At 52.3% G+C, this 23,407-nt stretch overlaps 1 protein-coding gene across 7 annotated transcripts in view; it reads right to left on the bottom strand.

Moving 5' to 3' along the window:
• Positions 1-23,407, bottom strand: part of IGSF9B (immunoglobulin superfamily member 9B) — a 172,417-nt gene that overhangs the window by 64,819 nt on the left and 84,191 nt on the right. For 6 of the 7 annotated variants that reach the window (XR_013639436.1, XR_013639435.1, XR_013639437.1 and 3 more), the window contains exons 2-4: positions 15,293-15,490; positions 7,769-7,915; positions 4,845-4,996 (exon numbers count right to left, since the gene is read on the bottom strand). Coding sequence is in view for 2 of the 7 variants with exons in the window: in XM_078870144.1 (XP_078726270.1) it covers positions 4,845-4,996; positions 7,769-7,915; positions 15,293-15,490 (497 nt within the window). In the remaining 5 variants the exon portion in view is untranslated. Of the gene's footprint in view, positions 1-4,844; positions 4,997-7,768; positions 7,916-15,292; positions 15,491-17,113; positions 17,275-23,407 lie in introns of those variants that run through there. The other variant, XR_013639439.1, reaches the window with a different exon arrangement.

The raw sequence follows: 23,407 nt of genomic DNA, 5'->3' as shown, positions 1-23,407 counted from the left end.
TGACATCTTTCCAATGATTGCTGAGCTTAAAACCGTAATATCGGTTGAAATTGTGTCTGTGTCTGTATATATGGATGGCTTCGTGAACGAATCTTTGTTGATAGCCAGTCGGCTTGCAAAGTACCATCGTCTTAGAGAAATCAATTTCACGTCAACAAGCTGCATTAAAGTAATAATCAGCCACGACAGAAGTATTGGTCCTGCCGTGTTTCAGATCTGCCAGGTGTTCACGAACACGGTCCTAGACATTTTCGCTTGGTTTCCCCAATGTAACTGCCGCAAATACAGCTTAGTTTGTAGACAACTAGATATTGCATGTCAGGAATCTTATCCTTCACAGATGGGATCAGGTCACGAATTTTATGCAGTGTTAAATCGGACCTGGATCTTTCCAAATCCTGAACAAAAACAAGATCCAGGTCTTGTTCCAGGTCATAAGGCAGATCTGAAACACGGCAGGACCAATACTTCTGCCATGGCTGATTATTACTTTAATGGGGCTGGCTCACATTTAATTGATTTCTCTAAGACGATGGTACTGTGCAAGCCGACTGGCTATCAACAAAGATTCGTTCACGAAGCCATCCATATATACAGACACAGACACAATTTCAACCGAGACAACGGTTTTAAGCTCAGCAATCATTGGAAAGATGTCATCAACCACTTTGGGTCATGACTTGATTTGTGTTTTCTTGTCCACCTCCACCGTCAGCAGTGTGGGTGTGTGGAGCGAGGTGCAATGCTTTGATTGGTGTAGACCAACTGCCGGTGTATGAGATCTCTCCTACATTAACATTATAAACAGCCTGCCTCAGCAGCTTTCCCCCTCTTTTTTCTTCTGATGACGATTGCTTGTGTTGCGATCGAAACGTCGTGATATGTTAATAATTTTTTTATTCACTTTATTTTCATTTTTTTGTATCTACGTGACTTTACCGAAATAACCACAGAATACAAATGAAGAGTGAAATAACAGCAAGTCAGAGAAAAGTCAGAGTGAGTTACTGTTCTCATAAGCATCGAGGCATCGGCGCTCATCTCTTACTTATGGCCCTGAGCCAGTGGTGGAAATTCCACGTCCATATGACAGGGGGGGGGAGCCTCTAAATAGAACAAGCACTGTTGACTTCTCCACAAAGCAGATGAATGATGGGCCAAGCCAACCTCCCCAGCCAGGATTTCAACTCTTTCACTTCTCATTTGTTTTGCACCCAATACTCGGTGTACATTTGTATGTTGAACTTCTTTCACCCCATACATAGTCAACCGTGCTAATCGGAGGTGCATTCTTCCAGCCTTGCTGTATTCTTCGTGCTGGCTGGCCCCGTGCAGTTGTCTGTGGCTTGGTTATGTCCGCGTTTTTTGCTGCAACCAGGTTTCTATGGCGTAACCAGGTCCCCCATCGAAAACAAGCTATTATTACCGCTCAGCCACCTGCCTGGAATCTCGCTCACAGCGCCCTCAACGCACTGGGCTCTGCTAATTGAGTTAAGACAGCCCGACACGCGGTGCTGGTGCTTCAGCCACACGAAAATATTTAAAGCAGTACAAATTTTTTGTGCGTCTAATCGATTTTACACTTGAGCAAACTGCAGTTATTCAGGCAGAAAAGCAAATTGGAAACCCAGTGGCAGTTATTATTAGAAAAATGTCAGAGTGTAGAGAGGGCTTTTAATAAATTATTTTCCCTTAAACATGTGAGATGGTAAAGTGGACAGGCCAGTGGCCCACTGAGATGGTGCAGTGGACAGGCCAGTGGCCCACTAAGATGGTGCAATGGACAGGCTAGTGGTCCACTAAGATGGTAAAGTGGACAGGCCAGTGGCCCACTAAGATGGTGGAGTGGACAGGCCAGTGGCCCACTAAGATGGTGGAGTGGACAGGCCAGTGGCCCACTGAGATGGTGCAGTGGACAGGCGAGTGGCCCACTGAGATGGTGCAGTGGACAGGCGAGTGGCCCACTGAGATGGTGCAGTGGACAGGCTAGTGGCCCACTGAGATGGTGCAGTGGACAGGCGAGTGGCCCACTAAGATGGTGCAGTGGACAGGCGAGTGGCCCACTAAGATGGTGGAGTGGACAGGCGAGTGGCCCACTAAGATGGTGGAGTGAACAGGCTAGTGGCCCATTGAGATGGTGGAGTGGACAGGCTAGTGGCCCACTAAGATGGTGCAGTGGACAGGCGAGTGGCCCACTAAGATGGTGGAGTGGACAGGCGAGTGGCCCACTAAGATGGTGGAGTGAACAGGCTAGTGGCCCATTGAGATGGTGGAGTGGACAGGCTAGTGGCCCACTAAGATGGTGCAGTGGACAGGCCAGTGGCCCACTAAGATGGTGCAGTGGAGAGGCGAGTGGCTCACTAAGATGGTGCAGTGGACAGGCGAGTGGCCAACTAAGATGGTGGAGTGGACAGGCTAGTGGCCCACTAAGATGGTGCAATGGACAGGCAAGTGGTCCACTAAGATGGTAAAGTGGACAGGCCAGTGGCCCACTAAGATGGTGGAGTGGACAGGCCAGTGGCCCACTAAGATGGTGGAGTGGACAGGCCAGTGGCCCACTGAGATGGTGCAGTGGACAGGCGAGTGGCCCACTGAGATGGTGCAGTGGACAGGCGAGTGGCCCACTGAGATGGTGCAGTGGACAGGCTAGTGGCCCACTGAGATGGTGCAGTAGACAGGCGAGTGGCCCACTAAGATGGTGGAGTGAACAGGCTAGTGGCCCACTGAGATGGTGCAGTGGACAGGCTAGTTGCCCACTAAGATGGTGCAGTGGACAGGCGAGTGGCCCACTAAGATGGTGGAGTGGACAGGCGAGTGGCCCACTAAGATGGTGGAGTGAACAGGCTAGTGGCCCATTGAGATGGTGGAGTGGACAGGCTAGTGGCCCACTAAGATGGTGCAGTGGACAGGCCAGTGGCCCACTAAGATGGTGCAGTGGACAGGCGAGTGGCTCACTAAGATGGTGCAGTGGACAGGCGAGTGGCCAACTAAGATGGTCGAGTGGACAGGCTAGTGGCCCACTAAGATGGTGGAGTGGACAGGCCAGTGGCCCACTAAGATGGTGGAGTGGACAGGCTAGTGGCCAACTAAGATGGTGCAGTGGACAGGCGAGTGGCCCACTGAGATGGTGCAGTGAACAGGCGAGTGGCCCACTGAGATGGTGCAGTGAACAGGCTAGTGGCCCACTAAGATGGTGCAGTGGACAGGCCAGTGGCCCACTGAGATGGTGCAGTGGACAGGCCAGTGGCCCACTAAGATGGTGCAGTGAACAGGCCAGTGGCCCACTAAGATGGTGCAGTGAACAGGCCAGTGGCCCACTGAGATGGTGGAGTGGACAGGCCAGTGGCCCACTAAGATGGTGCAGTGAACCGGCCAGTGGCCCACTGAGATGGTGGAGTGGACAGGCCAGTGGCCCACTAAGACGGTGCAGTGAACAGGCCAGTGGCCCACTGAGATGGTGGAGTGGACAGGCCAGTGGCCCACTAAGATGGTGCAGTGGACAGGCCAGTGGCCCACTAAGATGGTGCAGTGGACAGGCTAGTGGCCCACTAAGATGGTGCAGTGAACAGGCCAGTGGCCCACTAAGATGGTGCAGTGGACAGGCCAGTGGCCCACTAAGATGGTGGAGTGGACAGGCTAGTGGCCCACTAAGATGGTAAAGTGGACAGGCCAGTGGCCCACTGAGATGGTGCAGTGGACAGGCCAGTGGCCCACTAAGATGGTAAAGTGGACAGGCCAGTGGCACACTAAGATGGTGGAGTGGACAGGCGAGTGGCCCACTAAGATGGTGCAGTGGACAGGCCAGTGGCCCACTAAGATGGTGGAGTGGACAGGCTAGTGGCCCACTAAGATGGTGCAATGGACAGGCTAGTGGTCCACTAAGATGGTAAAGTGGACAGGCCAGTGGCCCACTAAGATGGTGGAGTGGACAGGCCAGTGGCCCACTAAGATGGTGGAGTGGACAGGCCAGTGGCCCACTGAGATGGTGCAGTGGACAGGCGAGTGGCCCACTGAGATGGTGCAGTGGACAGGCTAGTGGCCCACTAAGATGGTGCAGTGGACAGGCGAGTGGCCCACTAAGATGGTGCAGTGGACAGGCTAGTGGCCCACTAAGATGGTGCAGTGGACAGGCGAGTGGCCCACTGAGATGGTGCAGTGGACAGGCGAGTGGCCCACTAAGATGGTGGAGTGGACAGGCGAGTGGCCCACTAAGATGGTGCAGTGGACAAGCTAGTGGCCCACTAAGATGGTGGAGTGGACAGGCCAGTGGCCCACTAAGATGGTGGAGTGGACAGACGAGTGGCCCACCAAGATGGGGGCTGGCTGAAGGGCTTCCACTAGAAGCTCCAGAGACTTCCTCGAGAAAGTGGGAGTACCCACACTTTACCTCACTACACATGCAACCCACAAATCGGCTCGCTGTAGCGCACCCCATTTACACTACTGGGTGGACAGAGGTGAGGGGATTGCAAAATTTTGCGCTGCTGGTTCAACTGTCGTGCTGGGAGACAGAACCGAAGTGAGTCTGGTGTGAGAAGTGACCATGAGGTACACCACGTGGCAACGTCCCGCGGTACGGCCGTGGTCCATGCTGCAGCTCAACGGCACTTGTGGCCAGGGTTTCATTCCTCACTCCTCACTCTGCAACGCTGCTTAGCCGGCTTGGTGTAGGAATTAATGGCAGAAGGTACTACCACTAGATTGCACAGCACGCCTATCCATAAAACTCACAAAACAATTCAGGCCTAGACGAATCACTGGCCAGTTGCGTTGGGGGGTAGTTGCTGCTGCTGCTGCTGATACTGGGCGGTGGTGGTGGCGGTTATGGTGCTCGGTACCCGCACCTGGTACTTGGCGCCATTGGGCAGGCGGCGGCCGTCCTTGCGCCACCCCACGATGGGCTCGGGGCGTCCGTAGGCGCTGCACGCCAGCGTCACCTCCGAGCCCTGCCGCACCTCCATGTAGGGCGGTGGAGTGTCCCGGAACCGGGGTGGAGCTGCCGGACCAAACAACGCAAACGTCGGCGGTCAATCGCGTCTCCTCGTCATTTTTCTATTGCTACTACAACGGTTGTTGTGAACCTCGCTCGTTAATTCCCCCCCCACCCCATAATCAGGAGGGTGCCACAGTAGCCAGATGTTAATTCCCTTGCCTGGTATGCAGGAGGTCATGGGTTCAACCCAGACCCTGATGCCTGTATATTTGGGGTTTGCGTCTCTCTCTCTTCCCGTGGTCAAATATATTTATCCCCTCCATATTTAAAATAATAATACGTTGAGAGCATGCGGTTGCTATACATTTCCATGGGATAACCCACTTCATTAAGCTATCATGTGGCGAGGTCGCTGCAGAAAAAGAGCTATGTAGCTCAGTGGGCCTGACCTGGTATAATATAGTAAAATATATACAAATTCTGTATTAAGTAAAATGTTCTACCGCATTGCGACCCGGCCGGATTCCTTGAATAAAAGAACAAGCAAACAAAAGCCATTTCACCACATCAACTTTATGAATCCAGGTTTTAGTGATCGTGAAAATGAATGGACTCTGTTTGCCAGCCAAACGACTGAGGGACTCCCGGCATAGCCAAGGGCTCTCTGGAGGATTCCTCTTCGTCCCAAAGGGAAGGACCGAGACGCTGCGCTCCACACACTACGAAAGGTCGACGCAAATGCGTGAACTTTTTTCCCCACACACAAAAAACCCCCAGCTCTCCCAGGGCTCTGGCGAGTGGGCAGGCGACGCACGCTCAACTGCGGGGGAGTGGGGGGGTGCGGGGGGGGCATCAGCGTGAAGAATCCATCGTCTCAGATGATGATGACAATGACGAAAGAAGAAACTTGAAAATCCCCCGATCGGGGGGCGGGTGGGGGGGGAAAGGGATACATGACAAGCAGCTGTAGCCGTGACAATTAGCGGTGAGGACCCCAATTGAGAGACCTCACCATGCGTACTGTGGCCTGGGGGGAAGAGCATTGCTCAGGGCACGTACGTCTTAAACATGTGGGGCCTCTACAATGTGTGTAAAAGGCAAAGGTGTTGCCCCCGCATTGCCCTACTCAACGCCACTACTGATGGAAGGGCCCTCTACTAAATGGAGCTGTAAAGAGCCCCTACTAGAGGGCATTAGAGGGTATTTGGCCTACTCTTTTACGCCGGCCAGACTTCTTGGAAGAGGCGGGAGTAGCCACACGTTACCCGCACCACAATAACACAGCTGGGCGGGCGGTGGCGGAGGGATTTAGGAATGGCGTGTGGACGAGTTTGTCCAATACCCTCTCGGAGGACTCCATTGAGCTCATCCTCCAACAGTGCTGTGAGCAAACGGTTGCACCTTTACCTGTGCGATATCTGCGTCACTCGTATTTCTACACAGTCCAGCGACTATTTTGAGGGTGGGGGGGGGGAATAAAAAAATTCCACTTGAATCAATCGGCCAAAACAAACCCACCATTACCTTTATCAAGTGGGCACACAAAATTAGCAAATTCATACACCGTTTACCTAGATGCGTAATTTCACAAATTACACAAATTACCTAGACGGGTAATTTTTTTACCTCGTGCTTTTTATAGAAGGGCCGTTTCCCGAAACGTTGCCGATTCCGTACGTTCCCCTTTTCAGGCAGTGTCACCGAATGAGCGTGTTGAGTTGAGAGTAAATTGGGTCAAAGCCACTAAGCAACGTCACACGCTCTCCCATGTAAAAGCACTTGTGGACAGGTGCCTGCGAAACATCGCAGCATCCTTTGTGATCGCCTTGTGCTAGAACATAATAGTTGCGCAAATACCAAAACGTACTACTGGTTTCATGACTCCCCAACGTGGCGTGATACCTGCACAACACCGCAGTCGACAGCGAATGTGATTCGTTGCTGAAATTATTCGCTGCTGAAATTATTCACTGAGCATGGAGGCCGTGCTCATCTCCCATTTCACAGTTCTAGGCCGGTGTTGGCAATTCGACATTTCTATGACGGGGCCGAGTTGGGCCCATAAGACAACCACTGTTGACCTAACGTAGGCGCCTGTTTGTCTCGGCGTGGTTTGGGACTGTTTTTGTTGCCTTGCCCAAGCTTGCATATAATGTGTTAAAACATCGGCAGGAATGTAAGTAATTGTGAAAAATAAGAATAGGTTTTACTCTTGCTGGAAATAAAACAGGATTTGCTCTCCAACATACCGGTGTGCTGTACTAATAATGAATTGGCATTTTCTGTTTACGTGACAAACCTTACTAATTGGCTGTGTTGGGTGGTGGTGGGTTTAACGACATATTTATATTTACGTGATCTAATACAAAAAACCTATACTTTAGATGTGTTAAGATGTTCAAACACCAAATAAAAACCTTTCGCAAGGAATCAAGACTACATGAACCACACGAACTTGTGGCAAAACATGCAAACAAACATGTTCTGATAATATAATACGGATTGGCCTACACCAGTCCCAAAGATAATGTATGTACTTCTTCAATTTACACTTATATACTTTATTTATTTTTCGTGACTTACCAATTCTATACTTTGCACTCCTATCGTCTTCTGTACCATTTGTTGCTTATTGTAACCACCGCCGCCCCTACTGGACATCTGCAACTGAGAGCTTCGTAGGCTCGTCAGCTTCCTCCACTCCAAAATAAAGTCTCACATTCCCAAAGCGCGTGGCATACCGAGCCACCACCCTGCGAGACGGCTGCATCACCACCACGCCCGTCAGACCTGGCCCAAGAGGAGGAGCGGGGGTGGGGGGATACCGGAGCGTACCACGCACGGCCAGGTAGGTGCGAGTTCCGTTGGCGAAGGGGTCGTACTGCTTGTCCAGGAAGAGCACGTTACACTCGTACCAGCCCGAGTCCTCGGCTTGCACCGTCTCCATGCGCAGAGAGCCCATCTCGTAGAGGCTCACCCTCCCTGCACACGCGCAACACGGCCACTCGCTCCATCATCCACGGTCGGACGCCAGCTCCTCCTTATTGTTCCTCTATCGTTGCTACCACCGTGAACTTCGCCCATCGATTCCTACACCCGTGTTGAGGACTCAGTCTACGAGACTAGCCGTTTCATGCAATCCGCACTGCTATACTGTGGGTCACAACAACTCGCCCACCTACTCTCCCGGCCACTCACTCGCTCAACAAACTGCCAGTCACAAGACTTCTCTGTGCTTCTTCCCTTGTACTCGGAGGCTGGTCAGCTCCATGCTGATAATAAATAGGGTGCCAGGGTAGCAAGATGTTAACTACTTCGCCTGGTGTACAGGAGTTAATGGGTTCAGTCCTAACCCGGATGCCTGTATATTTGGAGTTTGCTTGTTCTCCCCGTGGTCGCGTGAATTTTTCTCCGGGTCCTCCAGTTTTTCCCTCAAAAATTGTAATCATGCATTTAGAGTATTTGGCTGATATAAATATCCACATTATAAGTCACTTCGTTGAGCTATCGTTTGTGGCCAGGTCGCTTCTGATAAAGAGCTATATAGCTCAGTGGACCTTACCTGGTAAAATAAAAATAGTTATTAAAACATAAAATAAGAGGTAAATGTGCAGCCCTGCAGTTCCTTGCTCACGCACGCGAAGGGCCTCAACTAGAGGGCGCTTTAGAGGGCCCCACGTGGGGGTATTTGGCCTACTCTTCCACACTGGCCAAATCTTTTTTTTGTGATATTTTACACAAGAATGTAACTCACACACCGCGTCGTGGGAGTCCTCTGTATGATTGACGCAACTCTGGCGCGAGCACGCGTGGCGCCGCATCGGCCAATGTGGCAGCTGCAGAAAATACTGCCTCGAAATTTAAACTGTAAACTATTTGTTATTTTACCACTGAGCTATGTAGCTCTTTTTCAGAAGTGACCTGGCTATCACAAATGATAGCCCAACAAAGTAGCTTATCATGTGGAAATTTATAGCAGCCAAATAATCTTAATGCATGATTTAAATTTGGAGGAAAAGCCAAATGACTCGGAGAAAGATCCACGTGACCACGGGGTGAGAGACATGCAAACTCCAAATATACAGCAGGCGTCAGGGTCAGCATCGAACCGACGAGCTCCTGTATGCCCGGCGAGGTAGTTAACATCTCCTAGCCACCATGGCGGCCTACTTTAAAATTAGCTGCTGCCTGGGATGTTATTTCTAAATCAAACTCGCGCCGCCCTTCCCACCTCACTTTAGAACCGGCTCTGTTTGTCAGCCAAAGTACCCTGCTGATAAATATCACTTATATAAGAGGCTCCGGCTTCATGAATAATAAATCCAAGTGTTGTGTTGTGTGAACGAGAGGATGAAAACTTTCCCGAGGAGGGCGGCGGCCGTAATTCCAGAATCTTCTGTGACGAGAAGTCGTGATTCAATCCCCCCGCCCCCTTCGCTGAGGCATTCGCCGCATGATCACAAATCATCGCGACTTCAGGCCGTTCACGCTCACATCTCCGGCTCTCTCGCATTCCCACTCCCATACGTTGTGCACGCATTTGAGATGACATCGTGAATTTGTTTGGGAAACACAAACGCTCACGACTATGAAAATGCTTTTTCTTTTTTTCTTTCTTCGAATTTTCAATTGATTTGATGGGCCATGGTGTGCACGGGGACCGACACCACACAATAACAAGAGTGAGATAAGTCGTCATGACGTTTTCACATGCCCGGTGTCCCGACCTGAACCGTTTGTGGGGAGTGAACCAGACGAATGTAATTCGTACCGCAAGGACGTCAACTGAAGACATGGAGCGATGAAATCAGTTGGCGCGCAAGGTCCAGGTAGATTATTATGGGGAAGCCTTGGGGTTGCCAGTGGATTGGCCTTGATGGATGACGATCGTGGTGGTGGTGGTGAAATCTAGGCCAATGAGTAAATCAGTCGGAAAGCGCCCGATTCCATCAGACTTCAGAAGCTGAAGGCTGATGGGCTGACACCAGAATTAATCTATGATTCGCAGGTCGTGTGCAGTGGGGTAAAATGTGGGCACTTCAACCTCCTCCAAGACGTCTGCCCAGCGTGAGGAGGAATAGACCAAATACTCACTCGAGTGGCTGTCGAGAGCTGCCTCGAGTTGGAGGTCATTCCGCTTGGAGGGGCGTCAGCTGGCACTTGCAGGGCTGCAGCTTTGCCAGACGTCAAAGTGTTCTATCTAGATGTGTGCTGCACGTGGGGCACACGGCATGCGGGCTGCGTCGGCGGTCCACACGCCTGACGTGACGGGGGGGCGGGCGAGGGGGGGAGGGCGACGGTGGGGGAGAACCGCACTCTTCCCCCCTTGAGACCCAGGACATGGATTGTATGATTGGTGTTGACCAGAGAAGAATGAATATTATTGGATGCTATTGCTTTAAATGTACGGCACCGTTTAAAAAGCGTGACATTTTCGGGACCGCACCTCTCCCCCCGCCCCCCATTGTCCTGGGAAGCGTGGAGATCTGCCCCCGCCGACACCGAACGCACGCACACCGACAATCTTAGAAACTCCCCCCCCCCCCCGCGTGTGACAGTCAGTGGGCTCGGCACGCCACCGCGCCGCTGCTTGGACGCGGAACGCAGTGCCGCCAACACCCGAGCGTCGATGCTGAGGGGGGCAGTCGGTGGGTGGAGGGAGAGGAGGGGATGGAGGGAGGGATGGAGGAGGGATGGAGGGATGGAGGGATGGAGTGAACGTTTCTCCTGCCGAGCTTTCCCCCCCCCCCCGCTACTCCAGTGCCCCACGGCGAGGCATCTACACAGGTCAGTTCCTGGGAGGTGCCCCCACAGCAGCAGCGGTGGCGTGGGTGGAGAGGAGCTCAAGACGAGGGGGGGGGGAGATGCTCGAGACGGGGGGGGGGGGAGATGCTCGGACCCGACCCAGCAAATGGGTCGGGCTCAATTGCTGCCTCGCTCATCTCCCACGGCTGCCCTGGTTGAGACACATGGAAGAAGAAATACATAAAGCGCCAAAATCTTCACCAATTTCGGTTTGCTATTGTTATTATTAAGATTTTCCGTTTCACGTAGCGCCATCAGTCTTGCAAATTGCATCTCTTGCTGTCGCCGAGGAACCACAGACGAGCCAGAGGGTGGTAGCCAGCCGGTGAGTCGGTGCTGCCAGCGATTGCCCAAGTTCTGCAGTCCTCCATATATTAAGATGCGTTAATTAATTAGTGCTTATTATTATTATAATACAAGTGGGTGGAAACCGGAGCACCCGGAGAAAACCCACGCGTACGAGGGGGCAACGATCTATCCCTTACCCTACAGAAGGGGCAGATGACATTCGTCCGCACTCTGCTAAACTGCATTCTCCTGGCAACCCGGGGTATGGATCCTTCTTGACACCCACGTGAAGGGAGTTCTCACAACCATCCGTGTGCGATCCACCAACCGTCGCCGCCTCCACAGTGCTGGATCATCGGCCGGGTGCGGCACCGCCACCACCGCCACCACCGCCACCACCGCCACCACCGCCACCACCGCCACCACCGCCACCACCGCCACGCACCACGGCCGCGGGGCCCTGCAGTGCGACGTTAGCGGTGCTAAGCTTGACAGCAGGTGCGAGAAGCTGTGAGAATTGACGTTTACAGCTTGTATCATGACACTGCGTTAGTCTTTGTGCCCGAGTGAGTCCGGTCGTGCGTGAGAGTGCCGCTCCAGACGATTGAAGTGTTTCCTTTGGTTTCAAACGAGTCCCATTGACCCCAGCCCTTGCTCATACAGCAAAATCAACTTGTCGGTTTCATATGGCACTGGAGCGAGATAGCAGAGCCGAGCGTAGGGCGCATTGCGCGATGGGAGATTACTGAAGGTGCCGACTGTGTCACGAAAATTGTCTCGGATTGAGCTCCCCTCGCTCGCACGGACTTGTGCGCTCTCCTCAGAGGAAGAGCCGCAGGACCGGCGACGTGTTTCATCACAAATGTCGAGCGTTCTTGTTCGGAACGAAGCGGCGTTGAAATCCGCTTATAAAGCTAAGCCCGAGAGATCAAAAGCAAGGTCCGATGGTAATCCATGTAAGCATCAGCCTCCACGTGCACCACATCCAGGAATCCTCTCCCACTCGGAGCTCCATGTAAAACTCCACAGCGGTCTTCGCGTCCTCTCCCCCCACGGAGGCGTCACCGACGCAACCTCCGCTCCTCACGGGTGTCCTCCTCCCCCCCCCACCCCCCACCAAGAAGGGGAAGCAGCGAGGGCTTCTCGCTGCTCAACACAGCTCCGAGTGGTCGGGCTGGGGGAGATGGCCATCACGCAGCACCGCGGGGCTTGCGTCGGCTGCAGCTCCAGTTGATCAGTGATGGCACGCGCCTCGGAAACCACACGCCAGGATGTTCAAAAACACGCGTGGCTTACAGTATAAGCCCCTTCAGTCAACTCTGGCTAACGGACAGCCACACGCATTCAGAAAATCACGATAATCTCATGTGGGGTCAACCCGTATTAAATGTGGATCGATTCACTCGTGATAACCTCGGTTTTAAGAGTTCCGTGCACATTTATATATAAGATTTACGAAGGTAGAATTTCATTATTTCAGCGCGAACGGAACTATTTACGATGCACATACAATGCACGTTATCAGAAGCACGTGAAGGTGAAAAGGTAAAGGTGCAGCCCTGCAATTGCCTGCTTGCGCCACTGCTGGCAGAAGGGCCTCCACGAGAGGGAGCTCTAGAGAACCCATCTCCGGAGGGTATTTGGCCTACTCTTCTACGCCGGTCAGACATCTCGGAAGAAACGGAATTTACTTCCCCCCACACCACGTGACCTGTCGGTCGACAAATTTGCGGTGAACCGATTGGCTGTCGACTGCTGGTGTGGATAAGAGGCGGAGGAGTGAGGTTTTAATAAACTTGCCTCGTTGCTTGAACCGGAGACGTCTGGCTTGCGTCCAACGCTGCTCGCCATCACAACCACGGCAGCTTCCCGACAGGAGCGGCTAGAGGGACGCCTTTACAAGAACAGGAACCAAAATATTCCTGAAGAGTCAATGGAATTAGTGACAAGGGCAGATTGTGGAAATCGAGTTGAACCCATTAAGACTTGGCAGCTGCAGAACGTCCATCGGATGGAGACAGTTTGGGCGGCTCTTTGGAGACAATTTAGGCATGCTAATAGCTACGGAATAACTTAATAATTCTACTGAACCGCTGAGACGTGGGAAAAGAAATATCTCAGCGAACACTGACAACATTTTCGAGTAGACGAAGCTACAGAGGGGGTGGGAACGGGGATGCCACCCCCCCACGAAGGGTGGCTGCGTGGCATGGCTGCCAAAATGTTGAAGAAGACATTTAAGCTTTGTGAGTAAATCAGAGTCTGCGCGCGTAGGAGGGAACAGCTGCCACGGGACTGGGGGAGAGAGAGACGAGACGTTGGTTTAGCCGGGGCGACTTTCACATGGGTCACGTAACACCGGCTGCTATGCCCACAGATGTCGGGTGGGCGTCGCGCGTTGTCACGGCGCCACCGAGCCCTCGCGGAAGCGGGCGAGCCCGCGGCAGTGCGCCGGCGAGGAGACGCTCCTCCCTCCCTTCCTCACGAGAGGCGGCGTGCACGTCGTGGAGATAGCGGAGAGGGGCGCGGGGGTTTTGAGGTGGGAGTAACGTTGCCGCGTGACCGCACAGGTCGCGGAGTTGGACCTCACCGACAGAATGCGTGCGGAGGAGCGGCCAACCCCGCCAAGTTCAGCATCGATTGCCATGGGGAAGGCACTCAGGATGTGATTTGGCCGAGGAGGTCGTGATGGGTGTGACGCGTGGGTGGGAGGATGGAGGGGCCAGAGAAGCAATGTTGGAATTTTCCCCACAATGCAGCTCTCTTGAGCAGCGAATAACAAATGCCACGTGCATCCCGATTCGCAGAGACGACACTCGGAGTACACCGAGGCAGAATTGCAGCGTCTAAGCCATGCTACGTGAGTGCAGCTCACACACGGTGTGTGATCGTCGTCAGCCATGATCAATCGACTGCTGCATTAAAGGCACCCCCCCCAAGATCGTCACCATTTCCCATGGGCATGTGGTGCGACAATCAATCATCTCTCCGGCACGTGGCCTCATTTCATCGCTCCATCTCCACCGTGGCGCTGCTTGCTTTCTCAGATATATACACACCGAGTATTCCAGGTAGGAAGAGATTGGAGCCTTTTTTTACTTATATTATTTGATAGAGGGAAGAGGAACAGAAGTAAAGGAACAGAAGGGGTCAGGGGGTGGTGGGGGAGAGAGAGTGTCGCTTCTTAAATGAGTTGCTGAAGAAGCTCCCAGCTCATCGAGTGAAACGTCGGACATCACGCTTAACGACAGGCAGTACGATCGAGATGCACGCCGGAGAGATGTGCACCACGGCCGTGATGCCGAGCGCAGTGGCACGGAATCCACGCCCAGAGCGTCTCTGCCATCCGCAAAGGGGGCGGGGGGGGGGGGTCACGTTTCAAGTTGATTCTGACTTCGTCTTCTTGTCGTACGGCTGCTGGTGTAGATGCAGAGCAATAACTACAATCTCACATTCAGGTGGTCAAGCCAGACAACCGCATCAGGAGTACTGGAGTGTATCGCTGTGATGTCTCTTTTTTATTTGTGGATCGGTCGTTGCGTCATTAGACGCTGTAAGGTCTGTTCTTGATGACCACCACAGTCGCGCACTGCTACTGGAGAGTTTTCCATTTTCCATTTGTGCATCAGGTATCTGCATCTACTGCCATGGTTTGTGCAATGGATGCAGTTTAGGGTGGACCATGAGCTTCTTGGAAGATCAAACCCAGGGAACTTCTGCTTTGGGACTTTCACAACAAGGCGGTGTTTGTCTGCGAGTTCTTTTGCACCTCCATTCAGATCTCCGAGCTTCATCGGGGGTTGAACTCGCATCGTCGAAGGTTAGGCGCATGCGTCCAAAAGTGCTTGGATCGACTTCAAGCGATGGCGAGGAACGCGACTGAGTAGATTCTGTGTGACCAGGTGAGAGCTCCCTCAAGAGGCCACGATGAGAGGTCTCATTTGCAAGAGTCTTCCTGGCCCATCAAAATGACGAAAGCAAAACATAAAAGTAGAAGAATTCAAGTACAGCAATGAATCGAAGAGAAATCAGGGCACAAACAACCGCGTCATGCGAGATATCGGAAATATCGCGCAAACACAAATCTACGTTGAACAATAAATTCCACCCGTCGCGCGAGTCGGCTCAGGTGGATTATCTTTCGACTGATCGCGGCACAATTTCAAAAGTATACAGAACCGTTCATCAGAAGCGGGAGCGGGGCAGAGAGGGGGGGAGGAGCAAATGTTGTGCGTGCGAGCGTGCAAGTGGTCGAGGTGGCGGTACCTGCGTACGCGGGGTCGATGCGCGGGGGGTACGACCCGAACTGGATGAGCAGCGGGAAGGGGATCTCGTTCTTGTACCACTCTATGACGTATGGAGGAGGCCTCCCCAGTCCGCCGTGGCTCACGTCACAGCCCAGGATCACTGTGTCACCTGCGCGCGCCACCACCTGGCGTCCCCTCCCCACGTCGCCGCTCCTCCCTGCGCCACCCGACAACATGACGCGAGCCACGCGTTCGCCGTGAGCGGGGGGAGGGCGGCGGAGGGTCGTTGTTGCCCTCTCGCACCGAGAGGTGACCAGGTTCGACTCCCGACTTGGTGCCCCTTGCTGCGTGGAGTTTGCGCATTCTCTACCCCCTGCACTGCACGGGTTTCCTGCAGGTTCTCGAATCTACTCCCTTAGCTAACAAAAAAAATTGGTATTGGCCAGACATCCAAATTCTGCCAAATTACCTGCAAAGTACAAAATTGGGATTAGACTGTAACATTGCTCCTTAGTGCAAGAACCTGGCAGGACCCTCCTAAATAAGTGTCTTGAGACTCGATGAGGCTTCCTGGGTGTACAAGCGTAATGCTGCCGTGCACACAGTAGTGACTTACGTGTGTAGCAAGCAGCGACAAAGATCCCCTGTCTAGCCTTAACAGACTGTTGGAGCAAGTGCTGTTAGCAAGAACCTATGAAGGCCGGTATGGCACGCGAGGACAGCACCACGCCCAGCCGCCTCTGTCTTCCGAGTGGCGATGTTTACACACTGCTGCACCAGGTCCTCATTTGAGGCCGAATCGATGCTAAGGGAGGCCCAGGACCAGTTCAGATAATCGTCACTGACGTTGGCCGTGAGCGCAAATTGAACTCGGGTCGCCGGGTCCGTAGCGCGGCAGCGCTATGAACGAGGCGGTGGCACACGTGCTGAGCGACACTCTCGCATCACACGTGGAGTGATTTAACCAGAGCTAAGCGGAAGGCTGCACACTCGGAATTCCATCGAGAGACAAGAAGGGGAACACACGGATTAGAAAACGCACACTCGCAGGTTAATAGACAGAAGGGTCAAAGAAGAACGCTTTAAATCTCTGCATAAAAAAAAATATCAACATCTTGGGAAGCTGCTTTGGTGTCACGGTTAGTCCCCTGTCCTTGTGCTTAGAAGCTCACGGTTTTGGTTTGATCTTCCGGCGTGGCAGATGAAATAAATCTCATAAATCTCCCCGCCTCTGTCACAACTACACCACAAGTTAGTGGTTTGGCAGGTCGCATGTAGTGGGGTAAAAAGTGGGTACTCCCACGTCTTCCAAGTAGTCTGGCCAACTTGGAAGAGTAGGCCAAATATCCTCGAGAGGGGCTCGCTAGAGCTCCCCCTCGTGGAGACCCTTCCATGAGCTGCGGTGTGAACAGGCACTTGCAGCGCTGGGCCTTTACCATTTACATAAAACATGTACTGAAAGGATGTAAATTAAACCAAACTTATGTTATTTTGCCAGGTAAGGCCCACTGAGCTATGCAGCTCTTTTTCAGAAGCCACCTGGCCACAAATGATAGCTCAACGAAGTGGCTTATTGTGTGGCAATTTATAGCAGCCAAATACTCTAAACGCATGTTTATTTTAAATGTCGAGGTGAAAAACCGGAGGACCTGGAGAAAAATCCACATGACCACGGGAAGACGGGGAGAGAGACACCGCAAACTCCACATATACAGGCGTCAGGATCGGGATCGAACCCATAACCTCCTGTATACCTAGCGAGGTGGTTAACATTGAGCCACCGTGACAAATAAAGCACTGCATGGGCACAGGTGTTGTCTGCACGGATAACAATGGTTACCTTTGCCCACTCTCTGCATCAAACTTATTTTTGAGGTGGGGTCCTGCCAAATGTTTTTCCTGCTGGGGGGGGGGGGGCAAGATTGCAGATATGCATCACCTCATAAAAGTAATTTAAGGAGTTATTTTTAAGTTTGGAAAAATGTGGAGCGTAACGCCGGCTCACAGTGGCTAACCCCCTTCTTGGAATGACGCCGCGGGGTGGCTAACGTTCACAGGGAAGCAAGCAGTCCCAGCGTCGTGTTGAGACCCTTCGTCAGAGTCAGAAGTCCAGAATCAGCCGGAAGCTCATTTCCCACTGAGTAAAGCCCGTAGAGCCAAGAAGCTCTTTGTCAAGGGCGACTCAGTCGGCAGACGACATGAAAGCATTCCACAAGACATAATAATACTATTAATAATAACGACAACAATACATCGGCAGTGTTAACCGACCAGGGCGGCCTGTTGGATTCGAAACCACGAACATCTGCAACAATCGGCGCCGCCACCGCTTTGTCATCACGCAATGGGGGATGACTGGGTGGCGGCCGGGTCCACCGCAACGCTCGCCACCCCGACACGGTCACCACCCTGACATTCTCCCCACCCCGACGCTAGCCACCACGACGCTCGCCACTCCGACACTCCCCACCACGACGTTCGCCCTCTCACGTGCGCGCGACCCACTGCCTCCGCAGATCTCACGCCGACGCCGAATCGCTCCGCACGGCACAGTTACCAAAAATTCGGCGCTTTTTTATCCTGCGAAACTTTCAGTATGTTGAGGCCGCCAACAAGAGTGCGGTTCGTGGCATTTGCATGTGTAGTGAGACATCGCTGGATGCCACCACGTCGTGGGTGTCGTACCGGCTCTAGAGGGGCACGGTGTGTGCTGGATGATAGTGCTGTATGGCACCAGGCGGTAAGTGCCGTGCCAGCCCTACAGGACGGGGTGTGTGGGTGCCGACCGAAGGGTAAAGTTGCGTGAGGCCATGGCACTATGGTTGACCCGGGAGGACACGTGACCGGTTAAGTTGACAAAGGGGCCCCAAGAGGGGGCTAGGGGGGGTCACGTGATTGGGACCCAAATCCTTCCCGAGGGTTCTGGCCACGCCCACAGAGAATATAAGCCGAGTCCCGAGAGGGACCAGGGTTGTTCATCCCGGGAAAGAAACCCTTCGTCTACGATCTCCATTCGACGAGTCTTCCAGCATGTGAACCCGGGCAGATGTTGTTGGACCCGGGCAGATGTTGTTGGTCCCGGGTCCGTAGTAGCAGTTACGTGGTAACTAGTGTAGTTAGCCGGGTGGTCACCACCTTAGGGTGTTATTCTGCTAAGGGAAAGTTACCCCGTGTGTTGGAACTGAATAAATGTGTTGCCTTCAAAGTCTACTTCTGTGACTCAGTTGAAACCATTACACATGTACTCAGTAACTCATTGAGTGCAGGTTCACTGGGTCACTTTAGAGTGGTATGCTGCTGCTCCTGCTGTTGCCTTTAGACATTTGGACCAAGTAAAGCAGCAGCAGATGGCACTGACGCTCACATCTCTACAGGGGAACCACCCTTTTGACTTTATTTCGCGTTTTGCTTCCCCCGCACCGTTTCACACATGTCCTACTGGGCATCTGTGAAAAAAGAGCTCCACAGCCCATTGGATTCCTGTAGCCTGAATCAAGATTACGATGCTGAAAACGTCACGTGAATTATGTGACTTCGGTGAGCGTGAGAGGCTGTCGGACTGCGAGAAGGGCTGCGTGCAGAACGAGAGAGGGCGAGAGAGTGAGCGAGAGAGTGGGCGAGAGAGTGAGCGAGAGGTAGGGGTTTACATAAAGCAAAGTTATAATAAAAATAAAAATACGAAATGATGAACGAAACAAAGTGCCGAATACACCGAGCATCTTCTTGTTTCCACTGATCGTAAAAAAGAGAGAGAGAGAGTGGGAGAGAGAAAGCAGGAGAGAGAGCAGGAAAGAGGACAGGAGAGAGAGCGGATTTTTTTTTACAAATAATACATAGAAAACAGGGGGAACATCGACATAGAGTAGGGAGAGAGGGGGTAGAGAGAGAGAGGGGGGGGTCGAGAGAGGGGGTAGAGAGAGAGGGGGGGTCGAGAGAGGGGGTAGAGAGAAAGGGAAGGGGTAAGAAGGAGGAGAGCAGAGCGTGACATCTTTTGTGAAATCTTGCATTGATAAAAAAAACGAAATGATGAACGAAGCAAAGTGCCGACTACACCGAGCATATTCTTGTTTCCTCTGATCGTAAAAAAAGAGAGAGAGCGGGAGAGAGAGCGGGACAGCGTGCCCCGTCACCAGCTGTCACTCACCGCGGCCCAGCCGAGACCGCTCCTTGTTAGCGACGCGACGCTGCACGTTAACGAGGATTTTGCCGGGCAGCAGTTTTTTTTTCGCTTCTCGTGCGAAAATAGCACACCGCATCGCCGACTAGCGTGGTTGGGTACGTACGGTGCGAAAGAAGTTCCACATAATACACGCCACCCTCTCAATATTCCACACAGCACCTCCTCTAAACACGCGACATTTCATTCCTTGCCTGCCACTTCATCGCTCCTTCTAGCCTCCGACTAGCACGGCTGGCTACGTACGTTGCGAATGAAGTTCAACATACATTACATACAAAGATAAAGGTGCAGCCCTGAATGTGTTTGCTCACACCGCTGGTGGCAGAAGGGCAAGGAGGGTATGCTGGCTGACACACACTTCCACACTGGCAAAACAGCTTGGAAGAGGTGGGGGTACCCACATTCTACCCCACCACACGGGTCCTGCCGATCGACTGACTGCGGTAAACCCAATTACGCTGCTCGGCGGAGCGGAGATTCAAGAAAACTCGCCCCGTGTGGTGTATGCCATAGCGCCATAGCGCCATCGCCTCCAGCGGGGCACCGCGCGCGTCCTGCCGGGGCGGCGACCCATGAAGGGGGCGGGGAGCGAGCGCCGCGATGTCGTCCACCGACCCGAGTTCGATTCCCGCCGATGGCCAACACTGGTGACGATCATCTGAGCCAGTCCTGGGCCTCCCCTATGTCGACTCAGCCTCAAATGAGTACCTGGTGCGATGTGTAATGATTGTCACTAGGGAGACAAAGGTGGCCGGGCGTGGTGCTGGCCACCCACCCCCTTGTGTACCGTCCTGGCCTTCATAGGTGCTCGCTAACAGCACTTGCCCCAACAGTTTTTTAAGGCTATATGGGGGATCTTTGTCTTTTGTCTCTGGTGGTGTGGTGGTGGTGTGTATGGCGATATGCGACACCTGTGAACAGTGATTATTAGTGTTACCAGGTGTTATTTAGGTTCGGTAATTGAATGTAACTTCCCCTCTTTAATAGAAACTGTCTTCAATAAGCACACGCAAACGTCCGCGACGTCAAATCGCGTCCGAAAAACATCGAGTGACACACGGAGGCCTGACAGACGAGCCCAGATCAGGCCAAGTGCCCTGCGGGCGAACTGCTTCACGCCAATCTCCATTGGGCACATTCTGTCATCCGTAAACTCTTATCAATATCTGTCCTCAATAACCATTCACTCCTCTTCGGGACGGCTTTGCTCGAGATGTTACGCCAATGCCGCATGTCACACATCCAGCCATCACGCATCCGCCCTGGCCATTTAACTGCCCTTACCCAGTGCAGTATTTGTACACGATGATGAAACTGATTTTTAAACGCATGTTCACACGTCTGACGTTTTCACATATTCACCCATAGCTCAGTCTCCAGCGAGTCGGATGTGCGGTAAATTACAGCAGGAAATTATAATGCCCAGAAAATGAACCACGCGCACAGGAATACTCAAATTGTAAACAGATGATCAGCAATCTACTTCACGTCCTTGCCTCTTACAGACAACTTCGTTGCTCAATGCACGGAATGCCTCAAGCACAACATGCTTGCATCAGCGCACGATCCACAAACACGACTCTTAACATCCTCGCAACGCACGCTCGGGCTCATGTCCTCTCGGCAAAGACGCTGCTGATGTTAAAGAACGGCGACGGTTGAAATGAATAAGTGTGATCCCTTCCATGCCTGGACAAGAGAAGACAACCTCCGTGCAGCCGCACTGATGGCAACACGGAGAGCAAGAAGAACACCAACGCTCTCCCGTGTGTATGCGGGTTGCACCGCGTGTTGTTCGGCACGATGTCCAACGTTTCGCTTTGCGCATTGAGGAGGCTTCTGCGGGAATTGAATGTATGCCAAACACGCGGTTTATAACCGAAGATGCATTGGAGAGCTATATAAACTTTAGAACTTTGAAAGAGAGATGCTGCGTGATTTCTCCCATGTGTAAAGGTGAATATGCCACTATGGACGATTTTCAGTAATATCAGCAGTAGTCGGACGTCCATGGAAGGGTTACGTAAATCACCTCGGTCAGCATATTAAGAAATAATCTGAGGACATTGCAAATCCCAGCCAACAAAAGGCGGAGTAGATGGGAAAGGCGGTCTAAAACTGTATTCTAGGTAAATTACACAATTATCCGTCAAGTTCTTAATTTTCCAGATCATAAAATAAATCTCTCCATATTTCTCAATTGGGTTTACGCCTGTATTGCGAACGAATGCATGCGATGTCTGTGGAACATAGCAGCTGCTATGAGAATGGCGCGAATACCCAATCACACCAAATTACTGGAAGAATTGTTGCTTACACAAAAGTACTATGGTTATGATTCTCACCATTGCGGTCTCTCAGGGTGACCAGCTGTGATTTGTTTTTCAGTGACACTCTTGTCAACTTCAGCAACGGTAGTCCTACGGAGGGACTGCTCGCTGCCATGCAACTGTGGAATTCCTACTCTTGGCTCAATGCAGTGATGAAAATGAGCGCTGGCCCGTGCTTGTCTGAGCATGGAGACACGTTTCAAATAAAGGCGGGCTGCTGATGTGAACCATGTAAATCAAGCACGATTAACTCTACTAAGCTCATGCTTCACCCGAAACCACATCCACTGCACAAACCATAGCAGTAGATGCAGATACCTGATGCACAAATTGAAAATGTTAAACTCTCCCGTAGGAGTGTGCGACTGTGGTGGTAATCCAGTACAGACCGTGCAACGTATAACGACGCAATGCCCCGATCCACAAACACGAAAGAGGCATCACAGCGATTCTACACTATACTCCGCTGCTCCTGACGCGTTCATCTGGGCTTGACCACCTGGATGTGAGATTGTAGATGTTGCGCTGCATCTACATCAGCAGCCGTACGACAAGAAGACGAAGAGAAGAAGTGTCGATTGGGGTCACCACCGTGCAGTATCCTGTAACAAAGTTCACCACGGCAATACCGCTCCCAGATCTCGGTGCAAATCAATTCCTGCCGCACGAACACGGGCGCCATTTTTACGACTGTCTGGGTCAACCTTAAACTTGCTAATAATTTTCTCTATTTTGCACTCCTATCGTTTTTTTTGTTGTAACTTGCTGACCCGCTCATACTGGATATCGGTGAAAAAGAACTTCACAGCTCATCGGATTCCTCCTGCAGTCCAAATTAAGATTGCGATTCTGGTCACGCAATTGGGACGCTGCCCTCGTGTTAGTGGTCAGCACACTGCACTCGCAACCCAGAGGTCGCCGGTTCCATCTCCCCAGTTGACAGTGGGAAACGCTCGGCAACTTTCTAAATTTCCCCTCGCCTCTGTCAACACGGCAAATGAGAAATGGGTCAACGACAATTGTTTGGCCAACAGCTCGCGTGGGGCGGGGTAAAGTGTGGGGACTCCCACCTGTTACAAACACTTCTAGGCACAAATACCCTCCAGAGGGCCTCTCCAGAGCTCCATCCAATGGAGGCCCTTCTGCCTGCAGTGTTATGAACATCTTGCCACGGTGGCGAAATGTTACCTCCTTCACCTGGTATACAGGAAGTCGTGGGCTCAATCCAGACCCTGACGCCTGTATATTTGAAGTTTGCATGTTCTCCCCGTGGTCGCATGGATTTTTCTCCGGATCCTCCGGTTTCCCCCTCCACATTGAGAATCAACGTGCGTTTAGAGCATTTGGCTGCAATAAATGTACACATGATAAGCCAATTTGTTCAGCTATCATTTGTGACCAGGTGGCTTCCGAAAAAGAGATACATATCTCAGTGGGCCTTGCCTGGTAAAATAATTAGTAGTTAGATGTAGTTCAATTGCAGGGCTGCACCTTTGCCTTCATTGGGAGCCCGTTCCGAATACAACTCAAGGCTAGGCAGCCCCTAGCGACGCTGGGTTAGCCCTCCCGCTCGTTTCACACGTCAGCAATATTTCAGGCAGGCAACCATGGACACCGTCATCCG

Source organism: Lampetra fluviatilis, chromosome 29 (genome assembly GCF_964198595.1).
Source record: "Lampetra fluviatilis chromosome 29, kcLamFluv1.1, whole genome shotgun sequence".
Classification (NCBI taxonomy): Eukaryota; Metazoa; Chordata; class Hyperoartia; order Petromyzontiformes; family Petromyzontidae; genus Lampetra; species Lampetra fluviatilis.
The sequence above is the reverse complement of the archived record's forward strand: the minus strand, read 5'-3'. Positions and strand labels throughout refer to the sequence as shown.